The following is a 24850-nucleotide window of genomic DNA, read 5'->3' on the forward strand; positions in this document are numbered from 1 at the left end:
TTCTGTGAGTACATGGTTAGCTAACACGGGGCCCCAGCCTCTGCAGCATTACTTCCTTTGTGTGGTGCAAGCTTATACTTCCCTATCCCTTTACCTCTCCATTGGATGGTTTTCTTGATACAGACCCTTATGTGCACCTGGTTTGTGATTGGGACTCGACTTTCCATTTCCGGCATTTACTACAACTTTTCATTAAATAAACACCTGGTCCTCATTGTTGGTTTGACCTGCCACCAATTTTCAAAATTCTCCAAAAGTGCATGTCGTTGAGGCAAGGTCGCCCAATACAGTGTGTGCTACACCTATGTACCCCTCTATCTTTGGACCCTTCACTTTAATAAGGTAATACACCCAAAACTCAGCATGTTAGCCACCGCAGTCGCATTGTTGGTGACTGAACTGAAAACTCCCAATTTATGTCAATTAGTCTGTGCCTATAGTGACTGGAGCATGGGGACTCCAAGCAGTGGATTACTGGCCAGGTGGCTGTTGGTGAGACTGGGTAGCATCTATGGGGAGACTTCCTGTTGGGAGTGGGTGGCACCATGGTGGATGAGCCGCAAATGAAGTGGATGAAGTTATCTCCCACTGATGGCCATATGGCCCCAGCAGTCTCTATAAAAGGACATCCTCTTTCAGTGCAGAGAGATATGACCCTAAATTGTGCCCTTACCTGACTATGCCATGGAAGGAATGTAGGCCTAAGCAGCCAGCAGAGAAATATTTACCCCAATACTTAGTTTGCGCAGGGACTGATGGAGATTCCTTCTTCACCACAAAGCCTTTGTTCTTTGTAGAAACTGTAGAGGACAAGTTTGGGAAAGTTGCAGCTATCTCCAAAGTGAAGAGTGGGTCAATTTTGATCAAAACAACATCCTCTGCCCAGTCACGGGCACTGCTCAGTGCTCACTTGTAACAAGCTGGGTGACATACCAGTGACTGTCACTCCCCAAAAAAGTCTTAATATGGTTCAGGCCATCATTTTCCACAGAGATCTGCTCTTACAATCTGATGACAAGTTTTGTATACTTTGTCTGTCATGTACATAGGGGGCCAAAGGACAATAGGTTTGCTACCAGTGTCTTCATTGTGGCCTTCGGGAGTGATACATTGCCAGGAAGGTCGATATGGTGGTATACCGATGCAATGTGAAACCAATGTGATGTGAGACCATATGTTCTGCCTCCCATGCGGTGTTTCAAGTGCTTGAAATCTGGGAACATGTCTTCGCACTGCATTCTTCCTGCTCACCCGTGCACTGTTTTCTGGAGAGAGATAAGAAGACACAAGAAGACAAGATTCTCGACCAATTAACTTACCAAGTAGCCAAGAAGTAGTATGACCGGTTGCACCCAGCATGTACAACAGTGTCATATGCTAGAGCCACGACTACACCCCCTTTGGCGATGGTACTCCCGCCTGTTACTCCTCCTGCAGTGGGTCCTCAGAGCAGCTCAAACAATTCCTGCCCCTCTGATGGCTGGGGGCTCCCCTCTTGCTGCTTCCCCCACACTTACTTTGGAATCAGTGGCTTTCCACTCACCAGGGACATTGGTCTCCACCTCCCAGCCAGAGATGAATCACCTTCCTCTGGCTTCTCTTGCCAGAAAGAGGACCCTCGGATCACTTCCTTCCAAGGATTCCATAAGTCTTCATCCTGACACCAGCCAGTGGCTGAAGGAGCCACAGGCTGCTAGTCGCAGGACTTCGAGATCATCATCTTTAACTGAAACTGATTCAGAGAAGCCCTCTAAGCAAAGACAAGAAAAGAAAATCCGCCAAGAAGGAGGGCATTCCAGTGGCTCCCACGCCACCAGGTCGCGGCTGTTCCATTCCCCTGGCTGAGGTGCGGATTCTGGCAGCCCCTGAGGCTCTGGTTCGCACCACACAATAGAACCCAGAACCTATGTATATGGATAATATAAACCCTTAACCAGTGGCAGCAGCTGATCTTAGAGCATAACCTACCTCCTTGGTCCCTTCGTGGCATCACAGTACATCAACAACATTATTCTGTAGTGGATTTGTAGCAGTTTTTTCCATCACCTGACTGGGCTACAACATCTTTTAAGTGTTTTTCATTGCCCTTCAGGAGGCCTCGTTTCCCATTTTCCCATGGACCCCAGCACATTGTGGATACCAGGGATATTGTAAGAATCTTACTGGACATGACAGGGTGTCAGGTGGAGTCTGCACTTATTTTATGGACACTCTATATAGCAAACGTGCCTCTTAAGACAGCTTTGGATGCTGTGGCTGTTCGAGTGCAGTGTTAATCTCCCTCCCAGTGGTGCCATATCTCAGAACCTTTTCTAATCTTGGGTGATTTCAACACCTATAACCCTTTGTGGCATGGAACAATGATCACTGGCTACGGTAAGGACCTTGAAAACTTACTGGCACAACTTGACCTTCACCTCTTGAATACTGGTACCCCCAGACACTTCAGTGTGGCACACAGAACTTTCTCAGCCATTTCCCTTTCCATTTGCAGCCCTTGCCTTCTCCCGTTCATCCACTGGAGAATCCACGATGGCCTGTGTGGTAGTCACTGCTTCCCTCCCTGAGCATCACTCCCTGAATGCCTGCCCAGATGGGCTCTCAATAGTGCTCACTGCGGTGCTTTTGCCTCTGCTGTCACTCTTGGCTCTCGCAACACATTGAGATTTCAATGAGGTGGTCGAGTATACAACTGCAGCCATTATTTTGGTAGCTGATTCAGTGATCCCCTGTTCCTTGTGCCCTCCCCAACAGAAGACAGTACCTTGATGGTCATCAAAAATTGCAGAGGCCATTAGAGATTGTAGGCGGACTCTCCACTGCCATAAGTAGCACCCGTCGATGGAGCACCTCATTTCCTTTAAGTGGCTCCGTGCCAGGGTCTGCCACCTCCTAAAACAATGGAAGCAGAAATGCAGGGAACAGTAAATTTCAGCCATCGGACTATGTTCCTCTCTTTCTCAGCTTTGGGGTAAGATCAGACATCTCTATGGATACCAGACACGTGCAGGTGTACCAGGTATTACCTTGAATGGCACTGTATACACTGACCCAGACACCATTGCTGAACATTTTGCTCTGCATTATACTTGAGCCTCAGAATCTGAGAATTATCAACCTGCCTTTCATGTTCTAAAACAGTGGGTGGAGTGAGAACAGTTATCTTTACCACCTGGAGCCATGTAACACTCCATTCTGCGAGTGGAAATTCATCAGTATCTTAGCCCACTGCCCTGATACAGCCTCAGGGCCAGACACATCCACAACAAAAAGACCAAGCATCTACCAGTGGAGTGGCAGCATCATATCCTTGCCATCTTTAACTGCATTGGGAGCAAGGGTGAGTTCCCACCACAGTGGTGAGAAAGCATCATTGTCCCAGTGCTGAAACTGGGCAAGCACCCTGCGGAGAAACAATGGGTGGGGCAAAAGCAATTATCTTTTACTACACACCACCTGCAGCCATACAGTGCTCCATTCAGCAATTGGAAATTCGTCGGTGTCCTAGGCATTGCCCTGATGCAGCCCCAGGGCTGACTGCATCCACAATCAAATGATCAAGCCACTACCAGTGGACTGCCAGCATCATGTCCTAGCCATTACTGATGATTTTATTTACCTGGAGTCTGCCATCCAAACAGCTTTTGGCCAACGGCACCACCTTGTAGATGTCTTCTTCGACCTGCAAAAGGGTTACAACAGCACATGGCGACACCACATCCTTGCTACCTTACACAAGTGGGGTCTCCAGGCTCTGCTCCTGATTTTTATCCACAACTTCCTGTCATACTGTATATTGGAGGTTGAGTTCAAGGGACTCTGCAGAGTGTCCCTCTCTGAGTAGCCATCAGTGGTCTGGCAGTAGCTGTGGGATCTTCAGTATCACCCTCCTTGTACGCTGATGACTTTTGCCTCTACTGTTGACCCTCTAGTGTGCGTGTTGCTGAACATTGACTGCAGGGCGCCACGCGAAAGGTGAAGGCATGGGTCCTCACCAATGGCTTTCAGTTTTCAGCCACCACAACTTGCATCACGAACCATTGCATCGTACCATTCACCCACAACCAAAACTTTACCTCAACATCCAACTACTCAATGTGGTGGAGACTTATCCTTATCACTTTTTATGACTGGTCTTCGATTCTCTGTTGATGTGGATTCCTTATCTTCACCAGCTTAAGTGAAAGTGCTGGCTGCACCTTAATACACTTTGCTGCCTAAGTAACACCAGCTGGGGTGTAGATCATACTACCCTTCTGCAGCTTTACAAAAATTACTGATACAGTCCTGTCATGATTATGGGAGTCTGGCATATGGTTCAGAATTCCCCTTAGCATTTCAGATACTGGATCCGAAAAACCACTTTGGGGCTCGACTTGCAATGAGAGCCTTTCAAATTAGCCCTGTGAACAGCTTACTTGTTGATGCTGGGGTCTTCCCATTGCGGATCAGGTGCCAACAACAGCTTGTCAGTTATGCTAGTCACATTCACAACTCCCCTAAACGCCCAAACTACCATCTTATCTTTCCAAACAAGGAAATCCATCTCCCACAACAGTGGCTCGGATTAGGGATTATGATCGCAATCCGCACCCAGTTCGTCCTCTCTGACCTCCAGTTGTTTCCACCTCTCCTCTAGATCCATACATATAACACCTCTGTGGTGCATCCCTCAGCCACATACCACAGGTTTCAGAAGTAGTCTATACTGATGGTTCAGTGGTTGCTTCTCGTATGCACTTTGATTACACTCACATGGGACATACTGAACTGCATTCCTTGTCAGATGGCTGTAATGTATACACTGCGGAGTTCATAGCCACCTCTCATGCTCTTGAGCATATCTGTTCCTGTGCCAGTGGACCCTTCCTCATCTGCAGTGACTCCTTAAGCAGTTTGCAAGGTCTTGAACAGTTATCCTCACCATCCCTTGGTCATTGCTATGCAGGATTTCCTCTTTCCCCTTGAACAGTGCTGATGATCTATGAGCATCTGGACCTCAGGCCATGTCGGGGTACTGGGGAATGAACTCGCTGATAGCCTGCCCAAACTGGCTACCAGTAAACCATCTCTTCACATTGGTATTCTGGATACAGACCTCCAGTCGGTATTGCAACATCAAGTTTCAGGAATTTGGACAATGGAATGGCTTACTGTCAAGCAAAGTACAGGTGATAAAAGAGTCTACTAGTCTGTGGAGGTCGTCCATGCAGGCCTCTGGCAATGACTGCACTGTCCTTTGCCAGTTCTGCATCGGCTGTACCTGGTTGACTCATGGTCATCTTCTCCATTGCGAGGACCCACCCCACTGTTGTTGTGGTTCCAGTGTGACATTTTGCTGGGCTGTCCCAATCTAGCCACCCTTCGGCAGACTCTTTAATCTCCCTGACTCGCTACCCCTGGCGTTAAGAGGTGATGCGTCAGCAACTGACTAAGGGGGCTTTTGCCACACTGTTTAATGGGGACCACTTAACCTTATCAGCCCATTGAGGGTTTGGCAGAACGTTGTGTTGCCTCCACTGCTCAGACCAGGCTGTGACTGTCTGGGCTTGGTGGTCCAGCCCATCCTCACCCAACCTGCTCTTCTTCCCCCCTCTAGCATGCAATGTTAAACTTGTTCATCTTTTGTCTCTGTGTGCTTTTCTTGCACTGCCCATGTTGATAGTCTTTCGTAGGAAATTTCTGAGTGGAGTACAACTGGTAATTGGTGAGGGCTGGGGATGTATGTCCAATCATTGCATTCTGCTTTCAGGGGCTTCTGGCTGCTCCCTAGATGGGACACCTTGCCTGCCTTTCTTCCTCTGTCTTCCTTTCTTGTTTTTGTCCCTTATCTCTGCTTCATTGATCGTTGGTAGACCTTGGGATTTTCTTCCCCTGAGTTTTGCGCACTAGGCTCTGTGATCTACAGTCATATACACCTGTCTGTTGGAGAAAAATGGGCTGATGGCCTAGTAGTTTGGTCCCTTTTATCATCCAGCCAGCCAACCAACCAACCAACCATTTCTGTCCTGCGAGAAACACGAGCCATGCATTCCTGCCATTGTACTGTATTCTATTCTGACCCAGAACTCCACTTGGGTACCCAGCACTTGGACATTGTCGCAGTCCCAGTTTTTGGAAGTTCTTTTTTATAAAAAGCTGACATAGATGCCTCGTCTTTGTGAACTAAAGACTAGCAGCATGTGAAAGCTTAATGTTTCTGCTTTCTTGCCCGCACCTCTTGGGGTGCAGATCACACTGCTTTCCTCCATATTCAAGAGGCCGTAGTCTTATCCTAAGGGACTGTGGTTGCCAAGTGCTTAGTGGCATCTTCAGCTCTGAAATTCTTGAACCCAGTCTGTCATCATGGAGTAAGACTGAACACTTGCTCCACTCTAGTCCTGAAGTGGGAGATTTTCTCTGCTCAGTTTCAATGACACCAACTCTTCCTCACTTATGTAGTCACTATCCACCAATTGGCTGATAAACTTGTCAATTCTTTTTGCATACCTGGGGCGCCGACTCCCTGCTGTTCACCTTCAGATAGAATTACTTGAAATGTGCCTTGACTCCCTTTGCCAGGCAGTATCTCCCCTGAATCTCATCAAAATGGGCTCCATATGTTTTCCAGTAAAAACACCACCTTTCTTATAATCAAACCACGAAGTAGGACCAATCTATTTCATGGTTGTAACATTTTGAATCCACAGTTTTCTTGTAGCCTTCATGAAGTTGATGAAACACACACACACACACACACACACACACACACACACACACACACACACACACAAGCATACGCCATCTGTGTGTGTGTGTTTGTGTGTGTGTGTGTGTGTGTGTGTGTGTGTGTGTGTGTGTGTGTCGTTCATCAAGATCCTGAAGTTTGTTGCCTCTTAACCTTGGACATCTGTTTGTTGGGAGTATCAAGTAGCTACCATCATTTTCACTGACAGCTCTAGAGCCACGGATATGATTGGATATGCTTCTACATCTCCGCCTGTCAGAATCAATATTTGTTTGTGGGAACATTTATTGTTTTAGAAAATTAAAGAGTTTTGCTAATAAGATAGATGCCCTTCAACCATGTTTTAATTTGTAAGCTGGCCACGGTGGCTGAGCGGTTCTAGGCGCTCCAGTCTGGAACCGTGTGACTGCTACGGTCACAGGTTCGAACCCTACCTCAGATATGGATGTGTGTGATGTCCTTAGGTTAGTTAGGTTTAAGTAGTTCTAAGTTCTAAGGGACTGATGACCTCTGATGTTAAGTCCCATAGTGCTCAGAGCCATTTGAACCATTTTTAATTTGTAGTGACCTATGTAAGCAGTCTCCATACTACTGATCAGTGTTACTATTGCCACCCTGCGATATCTGCTGTTCATGGCCTTTCTCTCTGACGTTATTTATACAGCCTGCTCAGTTGTCTTTTCTGGGTCACAAGTCGTATGGGTATTCCAGGTGTTAGAACTGACAAATCTGGCTAGAGAAATGATTACTCACTCAAAATTTGCTATGAGGTCCCAAATGGATGCAAATAAGACCTTTCCTCATTCAGAGATGGAACAAAGTATGGTGGGCGATTACCCTCTCAGATAATTTGTACATTATCAAGGGGATACTGGCACGTGGTCTTTTTCTACAGTTACTCCTAGAAGGAATCCACCATCCTGTGTCACTTCCACATTGATCATACCAGTTTAGCCCACAGTTTTATCTTATGCAACAAGCAGCTCTCATGTTTTGGTTGCAGAACTTTACAATGCAGCTCACGTCCTGGCATAATGCTGTCTCCTCCTGGCTCTCGATGCTGATCATGGTCTACAGGATTCTTTGTCTCTAGTATCAACAGATGACTCGTACATGGTTGAACTGATTCTCAGTGGAAGTATATTTTATTTTCATGTATATGATTTTCAGCTACTTTTGGGGCATGACTTGGGTGGTTTGGCGTTTGGATTGGGATGTGTCTTACCACATGCCTGGTCTGGGAGATCTTATCCCCACCTTCATTTCCAACTGTCCCAGTCATCCCTTTTTCTTTGTTTTAATTGCTTTTAGATGCGGATAGCCCCTTTTTGTGCCACGTCTATTTTCCATTTTAGGGATAGTACCATTGACTAAAACAGATCCAAGGTGGGATGGGTGTGGAAGTACGGTCCCTGTCGGATGCAGAGCCCCACCCACCTGTTCACCTATTTTCTCTCAAAATGTTTTATTTTTGTTGGTCCAGCTGATGCCCATTACATTTTTAGCTTTCTCACTTTCACTGTTGTGAATCTCCTAGCTAGAAGGCGTCCTTTACCCCGTAACTGTCTTAATCCTTAATCAGGCTAGTGGGTGGAGTTTCTTCTGCTACAAATGAGCCCTGGAAAATCCCTCATCTGCTCTGACCCACTTACTAGCCTGATCCATATACTAACACTTCTTCATAAGCTATTTCTCAGTCTGGTGTCAATATTGCTTCTAATACCTTGGTTTTACCACTCTTACCTACTTTCGTGATCTGATAAAATTTCAGGTAGCTGTCAGAAACTCCAGATGAACTACCTCTTGAAAGAGGGATTTGACTTTGATTTTTAGTCCATTAATCCCTATCCAAACATTGTTTCTCCCCCCCCCCCCCTCTCTCTCTCTCTCTCTCTCTCTTCCCAAATGAAAATTATCTATTGTTCATTCTATTGTCCACATCTCCTGAGCAGTCATCATGTATGTACCATTCGTAACAGCAGATGTTTACATTATTTTCATTCATATGTAGCTTTTGCCATTAAAAAACATAATCAGAGTCATTGCTGATAGTGGATTGTATACACATGTTTAAAATAACATTGAGAGTCAATGTCTAGAAGATTACTTTCTGAAAAATTCTAATAAAATTTGTTTTCCTCATTATTTACAAGGATACAGATGATGCACCAATATCACCAGAGGATACAAGTACCAATGATAATGCAGATTCTGAATCTAATACAGAAACACAAAAAGAAGGTGCTTCTGCTCCCAAGAAAATAAAAACAGAGTGTGCAAGTCCCCAACCACAGCCAGAATCACAAAAACAGCAAGAAATAAGTAACATTGTAAGTATTAAATGTTAAGATTTTTTAGAATGCTAACATATTTAGAAGTAACAGTTTTCAAAGACAGTGTTTTAGCCTTCTTAATGTGTACTGTCAAGTGTAAACTAACATGCAATTTTACAGTTAATTGTAAAACTAGGTAAAATACAACTTTCAATAAAATCTAAATTATTAGTGCAGGAAATAATTTTTATTTGTAGAAAATATATTTTGCTACAGCAGTACGTGCAGACTGCTTTATTAAACACATATTTTCAGAAGGGAGTATTTCTGTAGATTTTAGAAGAAAGAAATTAAAACACTGATTTCAGTTTATGTTAACACTTTTTATTTGCGTGCTCTTAAAAATCTTACTTACATTAGAAAACAAATTTCAGTAAATTTTCTAAGCAGTCTTTTCCATTTTTCTGTTGGCCTTGTACTTTAGGCATTCTCCACATTAACTAAATTACTTAAAAATTAATGAGATAGTTACACTCATGCAGGAGGTGAGTTAGTCAACTCACTTGACGAAGCTTGAACTTCGCAAAATTCTTTGCTGATGGAAACAGAACAATGGTGAAATCCTGCAAACCAATTGTAAATTGCCTTTTTTATTTTATTTTTAAGGGTGTTGGTTTGTTACCACAGGTTGAACAAAATGATTAAAGGCATTGGTGTTCACTTAGGCCTTTATGTGAACTGTTATAAGGCTCCAGTGAAAACTTCAAAGAGAAGTTTCCATTTTTTCACCCCACTGTTTTTTAAATGCTCTCTGCAAACAAACTACTTGGTCAGATTCTAAGCATCCATTATTTTAACAACAACAAATGACAAATTGTAAAAGACTGTTATTGTCATGTCTTAATAATGCCAGCTTGTGGTGCTTTGTAAACTTAAAAGAGGTGACCTTCACAATTGTTGTATCAGGACATTACTACCTGTATTACATTCAGCTTCCTCTCAGATTTCATCGTAGAAATGACATTTTTACAAGATACACTATGTGATCAAAAGTTCCGGACACCTGGCTGAAAATGAAAAAGTTCGTGGCACCCTCCATCGGTAATGCTGGAATTCAATATGGTGTTGGCCCAACCCTTAGCCTTGATGACAGCTTCCAATCTTGCAGGCATACGTTCAGTCAGGTGCTGGAAGGTTTCTTGGGGAATAGCAGCCTATTCCTCATGGAGTGCTGCACTGAGAAGAGGTATCAGTGTTGGCTGTTGAGGCCTGGCATGAAGTCAGCATTTCAAAACATCCCAAAGATGTTCTCTAGGATTCCGGTCAGGACTCTGTGCAGGCCAGTCCACTACAGGGATGTTATTGTCATGTAATCACTCCGCTACAGGCTGTGCATTATGAACAGTGCTCCATCATGTTGAAAAATGCAGTCACTATCCCCAAATTACTCTTCAAAGTTGGGAAGCAAGAAGGTGCTTAAAACATCCATGTAGGCTTGGATTTAAATGGCGTCCTCTGCCCAGCCACGGGCATTACTCACTTGTGATAAGCTGGGGGTTGTTTCCGTTACCATGACACACCTCATAAGAGCTTAAATATGGTCCAGGGTATTATATTCCACAGGGACTTTCTTTTGCAGTCTGATGGTGAGCTACACGCTGACTTAGAGCAATGAGGAGTTCATTTCATCCCACGCATCCATCAGGGTCCAAGGAATATCAGTTGCCACCAGTGCTCTCAGAGCCGGAAGACTACACCTGCCCCCTTGATAGTGAAGACACTTCCCTCCCAGTTGCTCTCGCACCACCTACTTCGTGAGCACTGTCCCCTCCAACCATCTGGGACACCAGTCCCCCAGTTCTCAGCCGGAGAAGCACAATTCTTCTTCGACTCCTCTCCCTAGGAAGGAGTCCCTTGGGTCACTCTTCTCCCAGCTTTCTGCTAATGGGAAAGATGACACCCATCAGTGGCTGAAGTGCCCAAAAGAAGCTGTTTGTAGGGTTTCACGATCATCCTCAGACTCGGAAACTGAATCTGTGAAGCCCTCCCAGCCAGAGAAACCCAAGGATCAGCGAGAGAAATCCAGAAAGAGGACCCCCCCCCCCCAAGACCAAGGGAATTGCGGTGGCACCCACACCACCACTGCCTACAAGCTCTGCGTCTGAGGATGAGGTGAAAAATTCTGGCATCCACTGAGAACCTAGATCTCGCCAGACCCTCAGACGCAATGGATATAGCCTGTTCAGGAAATAAGTCAGTGGCAGCAGGTGATCCTGAGGTGTAGACTGCCTCATTGTTTCATGCATTCCCAGTGTCACGATCACATCATCCTCCTGTGGAATTGCGGTGGTTTTTTCCACCGCCTGGCTGAGCTATGGCAACTGTTAAGCTTCACATCTGCTTTGCCCTCCAGGAAACATGGTTCCCGGCTATGCGGACCTCTGCCCTTCATGGCTATAGGGGATATTACAAGAACCGCAGTGAATATAATAGAGTGTCAGGTGAAGTTTGCGTTTATGTCCTGAACTCAGTATGTAATGAACCTGTGCCCTTTCAAACTCCTCTTGAAGCTGTGGCTGCCATGATATGAATGACACAGGAAACAACTGTCAGCAACTTATATCTCCCTCCAGATGGTGCGGTACCCCTGAACATATTGGCTGCACCGATTGATCAACTCCTTCAACCTTTCCTACTTTTGGGAGATTTTAACGCCTTGTGGGGTAGCACAATGCTTACTGGCCGTGGCAGAGATGTCGAAAATTTACTGTCCCAACTCGACCTCCACCTCTTAAATACTGGGGCCGCCACACATTTCAGTATAGCTCATGGTAGTTACTTGGCCATTGATTTATCAATTTGCAGCCCAAGACTTCTCTAATCTATCCACTGGAGAGCACATGACAGTCTGTGCGGTGGTGACCACTTCCCCATCTTCCTGTCACTGCCCTGATGTCATGTCCATGGACGCCTACCCAGATGGCCTTGAAACAAGGCAGACTGGATAGCCTTCAACTATGCTGTCACTGTTGAATCTCCCTCACTTGGTTCCATCTATGTTGTGATTGAGCAGTTCACTACAATGATACTTTCTGCGGTGGAAAACGCAATCCCTCTTTCTCTAGGGTGCCCCCGGAGAAAGATAGTCCCTTGGCGGTAGCTGGAAGTCGCTGAGGCAGTGAAAGAGCGTCGGCGAGCTCTACAGTGACATAAGCGGCACCCTTCCCTAGAGCACCTAATAGCCTTTAAGCGTCTCTGTGCTCGCATTCACCTGCTTATAAAACGATGAAAACAGGAGTGTTGGGAGAGGTATGTGTCAACCATTGAGTGTCATATGTCACTTTCCCAAGTCTGGAGGAAGATTAGACATCTTTTTGGGTACCAGGCCCCAACGGGTGTCCCTGGCATTAACATCAGTGGCACACTTTCTAACGATACAAACGCGTTTGCTGAGCACTACACTCTTGCCTCTGTGTCGGGGAACTACCCCCCAGCCTTTCACACCCTCAAACAGCGGATGGAAAGGAAAGTCCTCTCGTTCACTACACGTCACAGTGAACCGAGTAATGCCCCATTTACATTGCCCTGACACAGCTCCTGGGCCGGATCGGATCCACAGTCAGATGATTAAACACCTGTCGTCTGACTACAAGCGATATCTCCTCATCATTTTCAACCAGATCTGGTGCAACAGCGTCTATCCATCACAATGGCTGGAGAGCACCATCATTCCGGTGCTAAAACCTGGTAAAAATCCGCTTGATGTGGATAACTATTGGCGAGTCAGCCTTACCAGCAGTCTCTGTAAACTGCTGGAACTTATGGTGTGTCGGCAGTTGGATTGGGTACTGGAGTTAGGTGGCCTACTGGCTCTATGTCAGGGCGGCTTCTACCAGGTTCGCTCTACCACTGATAATCTAGTGTCCCCCGAGTCTGCCATCCGAACAGCCTTTTCCAGGCACCAGCATCTGGTTGCCGTCTTTTTTGACTTACATAAGGCATACGACATGACCTGGTACATCATATCCTTGCCACATTGTATGAGTGGGGTCTCCTGGGCCCACTCCTGATTTTTATCCAAAACTTCCTGTCACTCCATACTTTCCATGTCCAAGTTGGTGCCTCCCGTATCCAGGAGAATAGAGTCCTGCAGGGCTCTGTATTGGGTGTCTCTATTTTTAGTGGCCATTAATGGCCTAACAGCAGCTGTAGAGCTGTAAGTCTCCCCTTATTTGAATGCAGATGACTTCTGCATTTCGAATTTCTCCTCCAGTACTGGAGTTGCTGAGCAGGGTGTATACGACCCGGGAGATCCGGGACAAACCCAATAAATTTTTCATCCGGGAGAAAACTGGGGAAAACCCGGGAATTGTTTAGAATTCCGGGAATTTTTCAGTTAAATTTTTGTGATTTTGACTGGTAAGAACCAATACTCTAGCAAAGGATGTTACTGTATTCGCTACTGCAGAATAATACTGCAGCAACAAAACATGAACGAGAGGGAAAAGAAATGAAAATAAAACTTAAGTGCGCCAAATACAACAACAAAACAGTGCTCATATAAGCATCTGCCAATAGCAAAGTGTGTCAAAGGCTTTAGGAAGACTAGGCAATGCTTTATAACAACAAATTGCCCCCCCCCCATAAGTGAGATGTCATAACTGTTTAAATTAGATTCGTTTGAGCAGTTGCGGTTGCGATCTTGCGCATGCACTGTTGAGTCGTGTATGAGTAGTACCTTCTCCCGCTTCTGGTTACAGAAGTGTAGCTGGGCACCACTACCTAATATTGCCCCGGTTCGGAAATATCGTAGATCTGGGGCTGATGCACAGAGCAGTCTGAGTTGTGGAGTGGAGGTGGGTCCTCTCCACGTGACCTGTGTTTACGTTCAGTGATTTTGTTGTTTCCTCTTCGTTTGTTGCTCTCACGTTAAATGAGAACAAAACAGATTTTTGTGTATTTTGTTAAAATACGTTCGCATAGTTACGGATGGCCAAAGTATGTTATTAGTTTCAGACATTATTTTCACCTTTCTGACAGTCAAGCATTAATCGCCTTGTGGAACAATGAAATTATTTTTGCCGGTTTGCTAAAGAGATTTGGCTTCCATTTATCTTTTCTGCTGTGGCAGTCAATTTATTTGAAACGAAGTATTTAATTTCACAGTATTGGCTAGTTTCAACTGTTCGCTTCATTTCAAGTGCACTTATGGCATTATGCCATAATAAAGAACTAAACATGAGAAAATATGGTACTGGTACTCCAAGAAAATTTACATACGAGTGTGCATTTTAAGCCAATTTATGCATTTTAGTATGGTTCACAAAATTCTGACACTTTTTAAGTATCCTCTGATGTCTTGTTTCTTTTATGACATAATGTAAGATCTTTTATTGTTTTACACGTACGAACGTATATATGGGCTTCCTGCGTCATCGTAGCTGCGCAAGCGCGGTGACGCCTGATATCTGGTGTTCTCTCGCAACTGCTGAAATGAACCTATTTCTAACAGGTAGCAGGAAAATATTGCGGATGGTGGTTTGAAAAGCATTATATTCAAAGCAAATTTACTTTTGCGCAAGGTGAACTATGTGCGAGAATGTATGATGAATTTTTTAAATCACAAAGTGTTTGACTCTGATTTAAAAATCAACTCTTTGAGGATGACCATATAGAAGCATTTCGAGCCCAGAAATCAGTAATTTACGTCGTTATTAAAAATTTTTCTTGCACATTTGTGTGATGTATCTTAAAGTGTAACACGCGCAAAAAAGATCGACATTATATATGGAAGCTTAACTTTTCTTCCAGCTTATTAATGTTCTAGACCAATATTATCTGTGAATGCTATGTATATTAATTTAAACTATTAACTTTTCTTATTTGTGTGTTCGCACTACTTAAGAGTGATCTTGTTATTGGCTGACTATATCACGTGCCCTATGCTGTCATCAGCTGGCAAGATCACGTGACATGAACTATGACTGGCTTACAAAAGCCCATCATAATCTTGATTTCAATGCTTTGGAAAGTGACATGCGTTGTTTGGCAGGATTGAAATTTATACCTTCGTAATTCGAAAATATGCAGCGTACATCTTGCTGCATATCAAAGGTTTTTCAAAACGTGCCTCCCCCCCCCCCCCCCCCCCCATCTTGTTTTCTAGAGTGCAGGGAAATTCTACATCGGTATATAAAACCATAAATGTTCAAAGGATTGATGAGTTTTGCAGTGCCGAGGAAGAGTATACTGTCGCTTAATACGGAAAAAAGTGCATTTTCACCCGGGAGAAAGTGTATTTTTAACTGGGAAATACGGGAATTGTTTTTTCCTTGTCCATGTATACACCCTGTGAGAGGTGCCTACAGGGAGCCATTCACAAGGCGCAGTCATGGGCCCTAGCCCACGACTTCCAGTTTTCAGCTGCGAAGTCGTGTGTCATGCATTTCTGTCAGCGTTGTACCATTCATCCAGAACCTGAACTTTATCTTAATGTCAATCCAGTCACTGTAGTGGAGACATATCAATTCTTAGAACTGGTTTTTGATGCCCGATTGACTTGGCCACCTCACCTTCATTAGCTTAAGCAGGAGTGGTGGTAGCACATGAATGCTCTCCACTGCCTGAGCAACACCAACTGGTGTGCAGATCGCTCTACACTGCTGCAGTTGTACAGAACCCTTGTTCAATCCCGCCTTGACTATGGGAGTCTGGTTTACATTTCGGCAGTGCCCTCAGAGTTGCGTTTACCCGACCCAGTGCACCACTGTGGTGTTTACCTAGCGACGTGAGCTTTTAGAACAAGTCCGATGACCAGTGTCCTGGTGCTGGCCTTAGTTCCTCCATTGTGGATCCGACATGCACAATTACTCACCAGTTATGTTGCACACATTCGTAGTTCTCCTGAGCTTCTGAATTACCATCTTCTTTTCCCACCCGCAGCAGTTCATCTCCCGCCTCGGCGGCGCAGGTCAGGGCTGTCGATTGCAGTTTGCGTGCAGTCTCTTCTCTCCGAACTGGAGTCCTTCCCTTTAACACCTCTACTTGAGGTCCATTCACATACACCTCCATGGTGTACACCTCGGCTGAAGCTTCGTCTGGACCTTTTGCATGGCCCTAAGGACTCCGATAACCCTGCCGCTCTCCGCTGTCACTTCCTCTTGATTCTTGATGTGTTCTGGGTCTATGAAGTTGTTTACACCGAAGGCTCGATGGCAATGTTGGCTTCACCTATGTCCGCAGAGGCCATATTGACCTGCATTCCTTGCCTGCTGGCTGCAGTGTATTCACTGCAGAGCTTGTGGCAATATCTCGTGCACTACAGTACATCCATTCCTGTTCTGGTGAGTCGTTTCCCCTCTGTTCTGACTCCCTGAGCAACTTAAACCTATCGACCAGTGCTACTCTCACCATCCTTTGGTAGTGATCATGCAGGAGTCTGTCTCTGCCCTGGAACGTTCAGTCGTTCAATGGTGTTTGTGTGGACCCCAGGACACATCGGATTCCCAGGCAACGAACTTGCTGACAGGCTGGCCAAACAGGTTATGCGGAAACTGCTCCTGGAGATGAGCGTCTCTGAAACTGACGTGCGTTCTGCCTTACGCTGCAAGGTGTTTTGGCTTTGGGAGACAGAGTGGCATAACAGTATGCACAAGAAACTGCATGTCATTAAGGAAACTGCAAATGTGTGAAAGTCTTCACTGTGGGCTTCTCGCAGGGAATCAGTTGTCCTTTGTCGGCCCCGCATTGGCCGTATGTGGCTCACACATGGTTACCTCCTCCGTCGCAAGGACCCACCTCAGTGTCGCTGTGGCTCCCAAATGACAGTTGCCCACCGCTTGCTGGACTGCCCTCTTTTGGCCACTCTGCAACGGACTTTTAACTTTCCCAGCACCGTACCTTCGGTGTTGGGTGACAATGCCTCTACAGCAGCTTTAGTTTTATGTTTTATTTGTGAGGATGGGTTCTATCATTTGATCTAAGCTTTAGCACATGTTCTTTGTTTCTCTGACTCCTCCACCCTAAGGCTTTTAGGGTGGAGATTTTAGTGTGTTGCAGAGTGGCTGGCGGCTCCTTTTTTATTCTCATGGTCAGCCAGCCATGGTCATCTGCTTTCTTGTTTTTAATCTCTTCTCCCTATTTCTTGCATCTCTCTGTGGTTTTCTTGTCCTGTTTTGTCCATGGTAGTGTGTGTTGTCCTTCTGTCATTCTTCTGGTTCTTCCTTTCTCCTATTATTGAGCCGTACGTATTCTTTGTTTTCTTCTTTCCCTTGGATAATTGTTCTACTGGGAACATGGAACCAATGACCTCACAGTTTGTTCCCTCCCCTCCCCCCCTCCCCTTTTAAACCAATCAACCAACACCTGTTCAGTCATCCAATGTTTACACTCCTTACAACAAGAGAGGCGTCGTTTGGCATTTACCGGCATGATGTGTGGCTTATGAGCAGCGGCTCGACCATAAAATCTGAGTTTTCTTTGTCATAGTATTTGCAGTGGATCATGAAGCAGTTTGAAATTTATGTGTGATGTTCTGGATAGATGTCTGCTTATTACACTTTACGACCTTCTTCAACTGTCAGCCGTCTCTGTCAGTCAACAGACGAGGTCGGCCTGTACGCTTTTGTGTTGTACAGTGGACCTAGGAATGTTTAGGAGTGTGTAAATCTCGTGCACAGACATAAGACACAAGTGGCACCCAATCACCTGACCATGTTCAAAGTCCGTGAGTTCCGTGGAGCATTCTGTTCTGCTCTCTCAAGATGTCTAATGACTATTGAGTTTGCTGATATGGAGTACCTGGCAGTAGGTGGGAGCGCAATGCACGTAATATGAAAAATGTATGTTTTTGGGCGATGTCTGGATACTTTTGATCACATAGTGTATTACTTACAATTTTTTTAACATGTGTTTGTTCCTGCGTATTATGTCTAACTTTACAATAATTTTTATCTTCATCCCACATTTTTAGATGAATTCTCTAAAAGGAATTGGCGAGCTCATAACATCTTTACCTCAAAGCAAGTTGAACTCTCCTGGTTGTTTCCTGTACAATCAAGGTATGATATAATCTGCACTAGTGCTTTCCACATCACTGTGAAATGTGTGGTAAATAATGGTTGATAGCCGAACATGTAATGGACATGTAATAAATGTCTTCTTACATACTGTGGTATGTTTTTAATTAATCTGTACTTCATGATTACTCTACAATCATTTCACAAGCATTGCAAAATATTCCTCACTGAAATATGGTTGTTGAAATTTTGTATTGGCTTTTTGTGAGTGTGTTTTCTAGTGAGTTTGGTTCATATGGTTCAGCATTATGTATGTGCAAATCTTACATATGCTCCAATCAGATTGTTCTTAGTATCAACATGTCTCCTCATTAAGTCAAGTAGTATCCAGTCAACAACAATTTCAAGAAACTTTGATAGCAGTAATGGAAGGAATGGGATGGCTGTGGTCTGGCTGGCAAAATTGTGTGTGCACAGTAAATAAGACCATGTAACTTCCCACTAAATTATAGGAGGATTAGTATTCTTTAAAAAACAAATGGGGGAAATACTCTCTTTTTACATAATTACCAAGAGATCAGGTCTTCAATGTGGATGATCCACTTATTTAATGATATTCATGGAGAATTATCTTCAACCTTCCACTAACAGAATTTTATTTTTCTTCAAATTCCTCTTGTGTATCCTATTCATCTCTGATATTTAGGTTGTAAATGATTTCTTCCTCCACCTTCTATCTACACCTTTCTGTTTGATCCTTTCCCTCCTCTTATGTTGTCTTTTTAACATTAGAAGAAAGGAACCCTAAGGGAGGTACTCGCACGTTCCTATTAAGAACAGTCAGTGGCCTTTGTTTCCAAGGTACAACTTGCCAGCGCATTCTCTTCATTTCTATCAACCATGTGACATGCATGGATAATGTAATTTGGAGGTCACTGTCCACAAAAGGCAGGTGTCCAGTGTGAATTCTTGACATGCGACATAAGTTTTTTAACTATCAAATAAATCAGCACTATGTATAGTATGCCAACAGTAAAAGAATTTTTTCACAACTATTGTAATTATTTCATGGTTATTTGTTCTTGGGTCATATTTACAAACTTTTCCTCAGAATTCTGTATGGTAGGATTACGCAAGACGCAGAACAAAAATTTGTTATTTAGTTAGGTGTTCAATAGGTCATAATCGCTGTATATATCATGAAAAAATGTGTATAAGACTACTGCTGGTCATTGGTCATTTGCAGGTTTTTCTGTGTAATTGACTTATTATTTCTATTCAATAATTTCTCTGTTGCATAGAAAGAGCTGTTATGGAGCAACATCTTTAATCTTCATTTGAAAACGCTCCTGCATATTTTGTCCCTTTCTGTCCCAAAGCTACCTTCATTAAAGAGTTATGCAGAACATTGTTCCTTCTAGTGTTGCACTTGTGATTATCTTTGTTACTCTTATACTCGGCTGAATTATTTATATCAAATTTCATAAGTTAATAAATGTACTGGGAGGCTGTGGTTAATATTCGCAGCCAATACCTGCAGGATGTATGTCTGTGAACCTCACTCATAATTTTAAGTAAATGAATACCAGGGAAGCTTCAGACTGTAGAAAAATTGTGCAAAACAAAGTCTAATTTTAAAATTAGCCATGAAATATTAAAGGACACAAAACAAGTTTCTTGTAATAAACTTTGTAAATTTTCATTTTAAAATTAGTCATGGAATATTGTAGGAAACAATACAGGTCATCTGTACTAACCTTTGTAAGTTTTGAGAAGTCATATGACTATTCATAGACCTTCAGTATTGAAAAATCTTCAGAAATTTTGCACTTGACCAAAGTAATTAGTTAAATTGATTGAACACACATGAACAACAAGAAAACTAAACTAAAATTCAGAGTAGAATTGTTAGTATTTTGTCCTAAAAACAGCTTTTGACAGACACTGCTTGCACCACTGGTGTTAAACTGCACACTGTACTGGATTGTGAGAGACTTCTACAATGCTATCCCAAAGATCATCAAAATTGGAACATCCAAAGTTAACATATATTTATAAACTTCCCAAAATTCACTGATGACCTTGCTCACCTGTCCAACAATTCAGGAAACCTGAGAAGATGTTTGTTCACTATAGAAAATAGGTCTCAGAATGTTCTTACGAAAACTGGAATTATGTTAACTGTCAACCTACCACTAGTAAACAAAATCACAGTAGAAGAGGAAGTCAAAATCATTGAAAAAATGGAATGTGACCTCAACAAAATACTTACATGGCACAATAGAATAATCAAACTGACAAAGCATATTACCAAGAGTACATAAAATAACAACAGAATCTGAAATAGACACAAAATTAAAACTGTTACACAGCCAAAAACTACATGTGCCAGTGAAACCATTCTGAAAAAAATTAATACTGCAAAAATAGACATAATAGTCAAAATATAAAGAAAAATAATCAGAACAGACATAAACAAAAACTGTCAAGAAAACTAATGCTGAAGACTAGCAAGTAATAAGTCTGCAAGAAAACTGAACTGTTAATGAGCACAATCAGAAAGAATCTTGGCATCAGAACAATTGTAATTAGTGGTGTTTGCAAGAAACTTTACTAAAAATACCTATGTTGGCAAAAGGCATGAACTTCTGTGGTGTTGTAAGTTAGGGCTTTTATGATGCTGTTCTTTCAGTTTTTCATAGAAAGTAAGGACTTAATTCAGCTACAGCCAATTAAGTTTGACCACTAAATGGCTAGTATGTTTTGCAGTGATCAAAGGAAATGTAGCTCAGTTGCAGAAGGAAACAAATTTTTAATAGTTGTATATCTTGGCAACAGTGCAATAAACTAACAATTGATAGTGCGTCCATGGTTAAACTACACATAGACTACACAAGTAAATAAAAATTAAATTTGCAGCAGAAATGAGACACACTGCATTCACATGTCTAAGTGAATCACTTTTTGCATGACCTGATACTAAAACATTAAGTTTTTATTAAATTTCATTGTTTAATAGATACCAGGAATGCATATAATAAAAGATTGGTGGGTAGCATAAGTGAATCTAAACTTGTCACTCCATTAGAACTGTCTCTGTCTGTAGTCACAGAACTTTTATGTTAAACATATTTCATTGTGCAGAGTATGTGTAATGGCTTTTTTTTTCATCAAGTGTTGGTTTTTAGTGAGGTCTTTGTTATTCACTCATTCTTTATTTAAGTTTAATACTTACCTCATAAAAGTAGTTGTCACTCCATTTCATTTATGTTGTCTACTTTTAACATGTCTACATGATCTAATGGTTGACCGTTTCTACAATTCCAATATTTTTTTAAACTCTTTAACTGATGGCACTGTTGACCGTAGTATTACTCAAAACTGAAAATCATGAAAAGGTGTTTATGGAATAGTAAATATAATTATGTGGGATTGTGTCTGTGTAAGGTGGAGAGCTGTGTGGACTAGTCCCTAGGTAAAGGAAGAGTGGGAGAAATAGTTGGATCCACAAACTGACGTGAAGCTAAAGATAAGAAATCATACTGCGAATATAATAGAGGGAAACATTCCACATGGGAAAAATATATCTAAAAACAAAGATGATGTGACTTACCAAACAAAAGCGCTGGCAGGTCGATAGACACACAAACAAACACAAACATATACACAAAATTCTGGCTTTCACAACCAACGGTTGCTTCTTCAGGTAAGAGGGAAGGAGAGGGAAAGACAAAAGGATGTGGGTTTTAAGGGAGAGGGTAAGGAGTCATTCCAATCCCGGGAGCGGAAAGACTTACCCTAGGGGGAAAAAAGGACAGGTGTGCACTCGCACACACACATATATCCATCCGCACATACACAGACACAAGCAGACATTTTATCTGCTTTGGGATTGGAATGACTCCTTACCCTCTCCCTTAAAACCCACATCCTTTCGTCTTTCCCTCCCCTTCCCTCTTTCCTGAAAAAGCAACTGTTGGTTGCGAAAGCTAGAATTTTGTGTGTATGTTTGTGTTTGTTTGTGTGTCTATCGACCTGCCAGCACTTTTGTTTGGTAAGTCACAGAAATCATACTGTAACGTATTTCCAAAAAGTGGAATGCTGACCATAATGAACATGTATATTCTAAAAGATATATTGCTTGTTAAGACTATACCCTAATGTATGTTCTGATTTGCATCAGTACAATACTAGAAATAAAGAAAAAAGTACAGCAGCAGCTGGAGAACAGCGCTGCATGAAGAGAGTCCACAGTGTGTGGGACCTAAATCAGTCATTGCATGCCAGTATAAACTATTGCTTCAACAAAACACTTTCTAGGCATTCGTTGAGTATCATAGCGACAGGCAGAACAAGAGATGTTTTCAAAACAATATATTAATAGTAGCAGACCTTCTATTGTAATCTTATCAGTCCAGTAAATCTCTCTCTCTCTCCACCACAGTGTAGTGCAGAAATATTGTGTGTGTGTGTGTGTGTGTGTGTGTGTGTGTGTGTGTGTGTGTGCACATGCTCAGCCTTTGCTGTTTTGTACATATGTAATTAATCATTCGATGATGAATAAAGTATTATTATTATTTTCAAAATGCTTTAATTTCTAATGGAGTCAGTGCATTGTTTGTAACTGTTTATCTGTATGCAAATTTTAACTTTTCAGGCAACAGTCAAAGTTCACCATTACTTCAGACTCCAAGTGCTTCCTTTAGTCTCACTGGTCGTCCATTTCGTCACCGTGTTATGTGGAATCCTGATCAATTACGGAAACTTGAAGAGTGGTATAATGCAGAACGCTATCCCAGTGGTCAAACTATGATAGAATATGCAAACTTTCTAGCTTCTATGAACCCCAGTGAAGCAGTTCCTTGTCGACAGAATGTTGACTATTGGTTTCAAAACAGAAGACGAAGAGACACACATCCAGAAGTCGTTCAGCAAAGAGAGAAAAAGAAACTGTCCAAAAACATGTGGATGGTACGCGAACTGGGAGGTCAGAATGGTATGTCATAGAAGGGATGTTGCTCATAGGCCATTTGTGTCACTCACATATCGAGGAAGTGGAGCACATTGACTGTATGTATTCCAGACATTGCAGCCTAAAATTATGAGACTTCCATGAGAGTAACAGAGAAAGATATTCTTATGGTACACATACTAGTTTTAGAAATGGTTATACTGCTTAAATAATTTTGTGCATGTTTTAGCAGTTACCAGATTAAAGTTAATAGCAATTAAGGTAAATGAAAACTGCCATAATCTTTTACATTTTATAAAAAAATTTATAGTTTGGACAAGAGCCACATTATTGATGGAACTGTGGGTATACTTACGTGTAACAAAATTGCTTAAAATCAGTGATTTCACTATTAACTACTGTAAAGTGTGTGTGTGTGTGTGTGTGTGTGTGTGTGTGTGTGTGTGTATGAAGCACGCAGACAAAACAGAATGTGTGCTAGTTTCTTAGGCATCACTCAATGGTTAGTTATGCTATTGATAGGAGTAGCAACTACAGTCGTCAGTGACATTAAAAGAAATTTATTTTATTTATGCAAATACATTGTTAATGAACCCAGGTTGGTCCAGAAATCAAGCCAGTTAAATAATGAGGAATGTCCTTTCTTGACTGTTCTCTAGTTCTCATTTAGTGCTTAACAGCACAAAACCATCTGAAGGAATCTCAGTTCAGTAAGCATGTAAGGAAATTTATTTCAATAGGTCTAGTCCATTTTCAGTTACTCATCTCTGTCATCAGCTCATTGAAGAATTCAAAGCTATCAGTATCACTGCTATATTTATAAAATGCCTATTCAGAACTGACTGCAGTCAGAATTTTAACAAACACACACACTCAGAACTTAGACATTCATTTACTTATTACTTGCGACATTACATCTTTTTTACTTAAATCATCAGTGTCTAAAGGCATATCACTCCATATAATGATAGAGCAAATTATCTTAAAAGATACTGTTTGTTACAATTAACACGAATTTTGTGTTTGTGTTTGTTTGTGTGTCTATCGACCTGCCAGCACTTTTGTTTGGTAAGTCATATCATCTTTGTTTTTAGATATATTTTTCCCACATGGAATGTTTCCCTCTATTATATTCATGTTTTAATTAACTATGTTTGGTTTCACTCCTTCTCTCTTCTTCTTATAGTAATAAAATTCCGTATATTAGTGACTACTGCACTACTTCTTCTTCTCTGGTTTTTCATTGTATCATTATTTCACAAAATTATCTTTACAACTGATATGTGAATCTCAATCAGGGTTGCACTTATCTTGTATGTAGTATATATCAGTCTCCTTTATCTTCTTTTCTTCCCCAACCCCCTCCCCACCCCACCTCATTGCCACTTCTTACATTTTATTTTTTTACTGCTCATTAATGTTCTTTATTCTACTCCTGTCTTACTGTAATTGTTTCTTCCATCTAGGCTTTGGTGGAAATATTTTTGTTGGTTTACACAGTCAAGCTGTTGTGAAAGTGCTTAGATGCAGTTTTCCAAACTTTGCACATCACCAGTAACCGATATGACTGTGATAGTGTTTTTTCTGCTATTTTACCAGAAATGAAAGAAATAAAACACACATGGCAGTCTTAAATATCTTTTTATTCAGTTGCAGAGATTGTCCCATTGAAAAAGATGTTACATAGTACTAGTCCTGACAGAAATGACACAAGCACAGCTTTTCTGCTCTTTGTGCAGAATTTCTAAGTTAGTACTCATAAACTGTTTTGTTTGATAAGGCACATCCAGCAAGCAAAGTGTGTGTTTTAATGTGATTTGATGTTGGTGATGCAAGTTGACGGCCATTGATTTTATTGCTT

General features: G+C 42.3%; 1 protein-coding gene across 1 annotated transcript in view; it reads left to right on the forward strand.

Annotated features, from left to right (window-relative positions):
* The window catches only part of LOC126267377 (broad-complex core protein isoforms 1/2/3/4/5-like), a 216357-nt gene that overhangs the window by 70767 nt on the left and 120740 nt on the right, over positions 1 to 24850 (forward strand). The window contains exons 4-6 of the mRNA XM_049972561.1: positions 8881 to 9057; positions 17972 to 18059; positions 22675 to 23013. Coding sequence (XP_049828518.1) covers positions 8881 to 9057; positions 17972 to 18059; positions 22675 to 23013 — 604 coding nt within the window. The remainder of the gene's footprint in view (positions 1 to 8880; positions 9058 to 17971; positions 18060 to 22674; positions 23014 to 24850) is intronic.

Source organism: Schistocerca gregaria, chromosome 4 (assembly GCF_023897955.1).
Source record: "Schistocerca gregaria isolate iqSchGreg1 chromosome 4, iqSchGreg1.2, whole genome shotgun sequence".
Classification (NCBI taxonomy): Eukaryota; Metazoa; Arthropoda; class Insecta; order Orthoptera; family Acrididae; genus Schistocerca; species Schistocerca gregaria.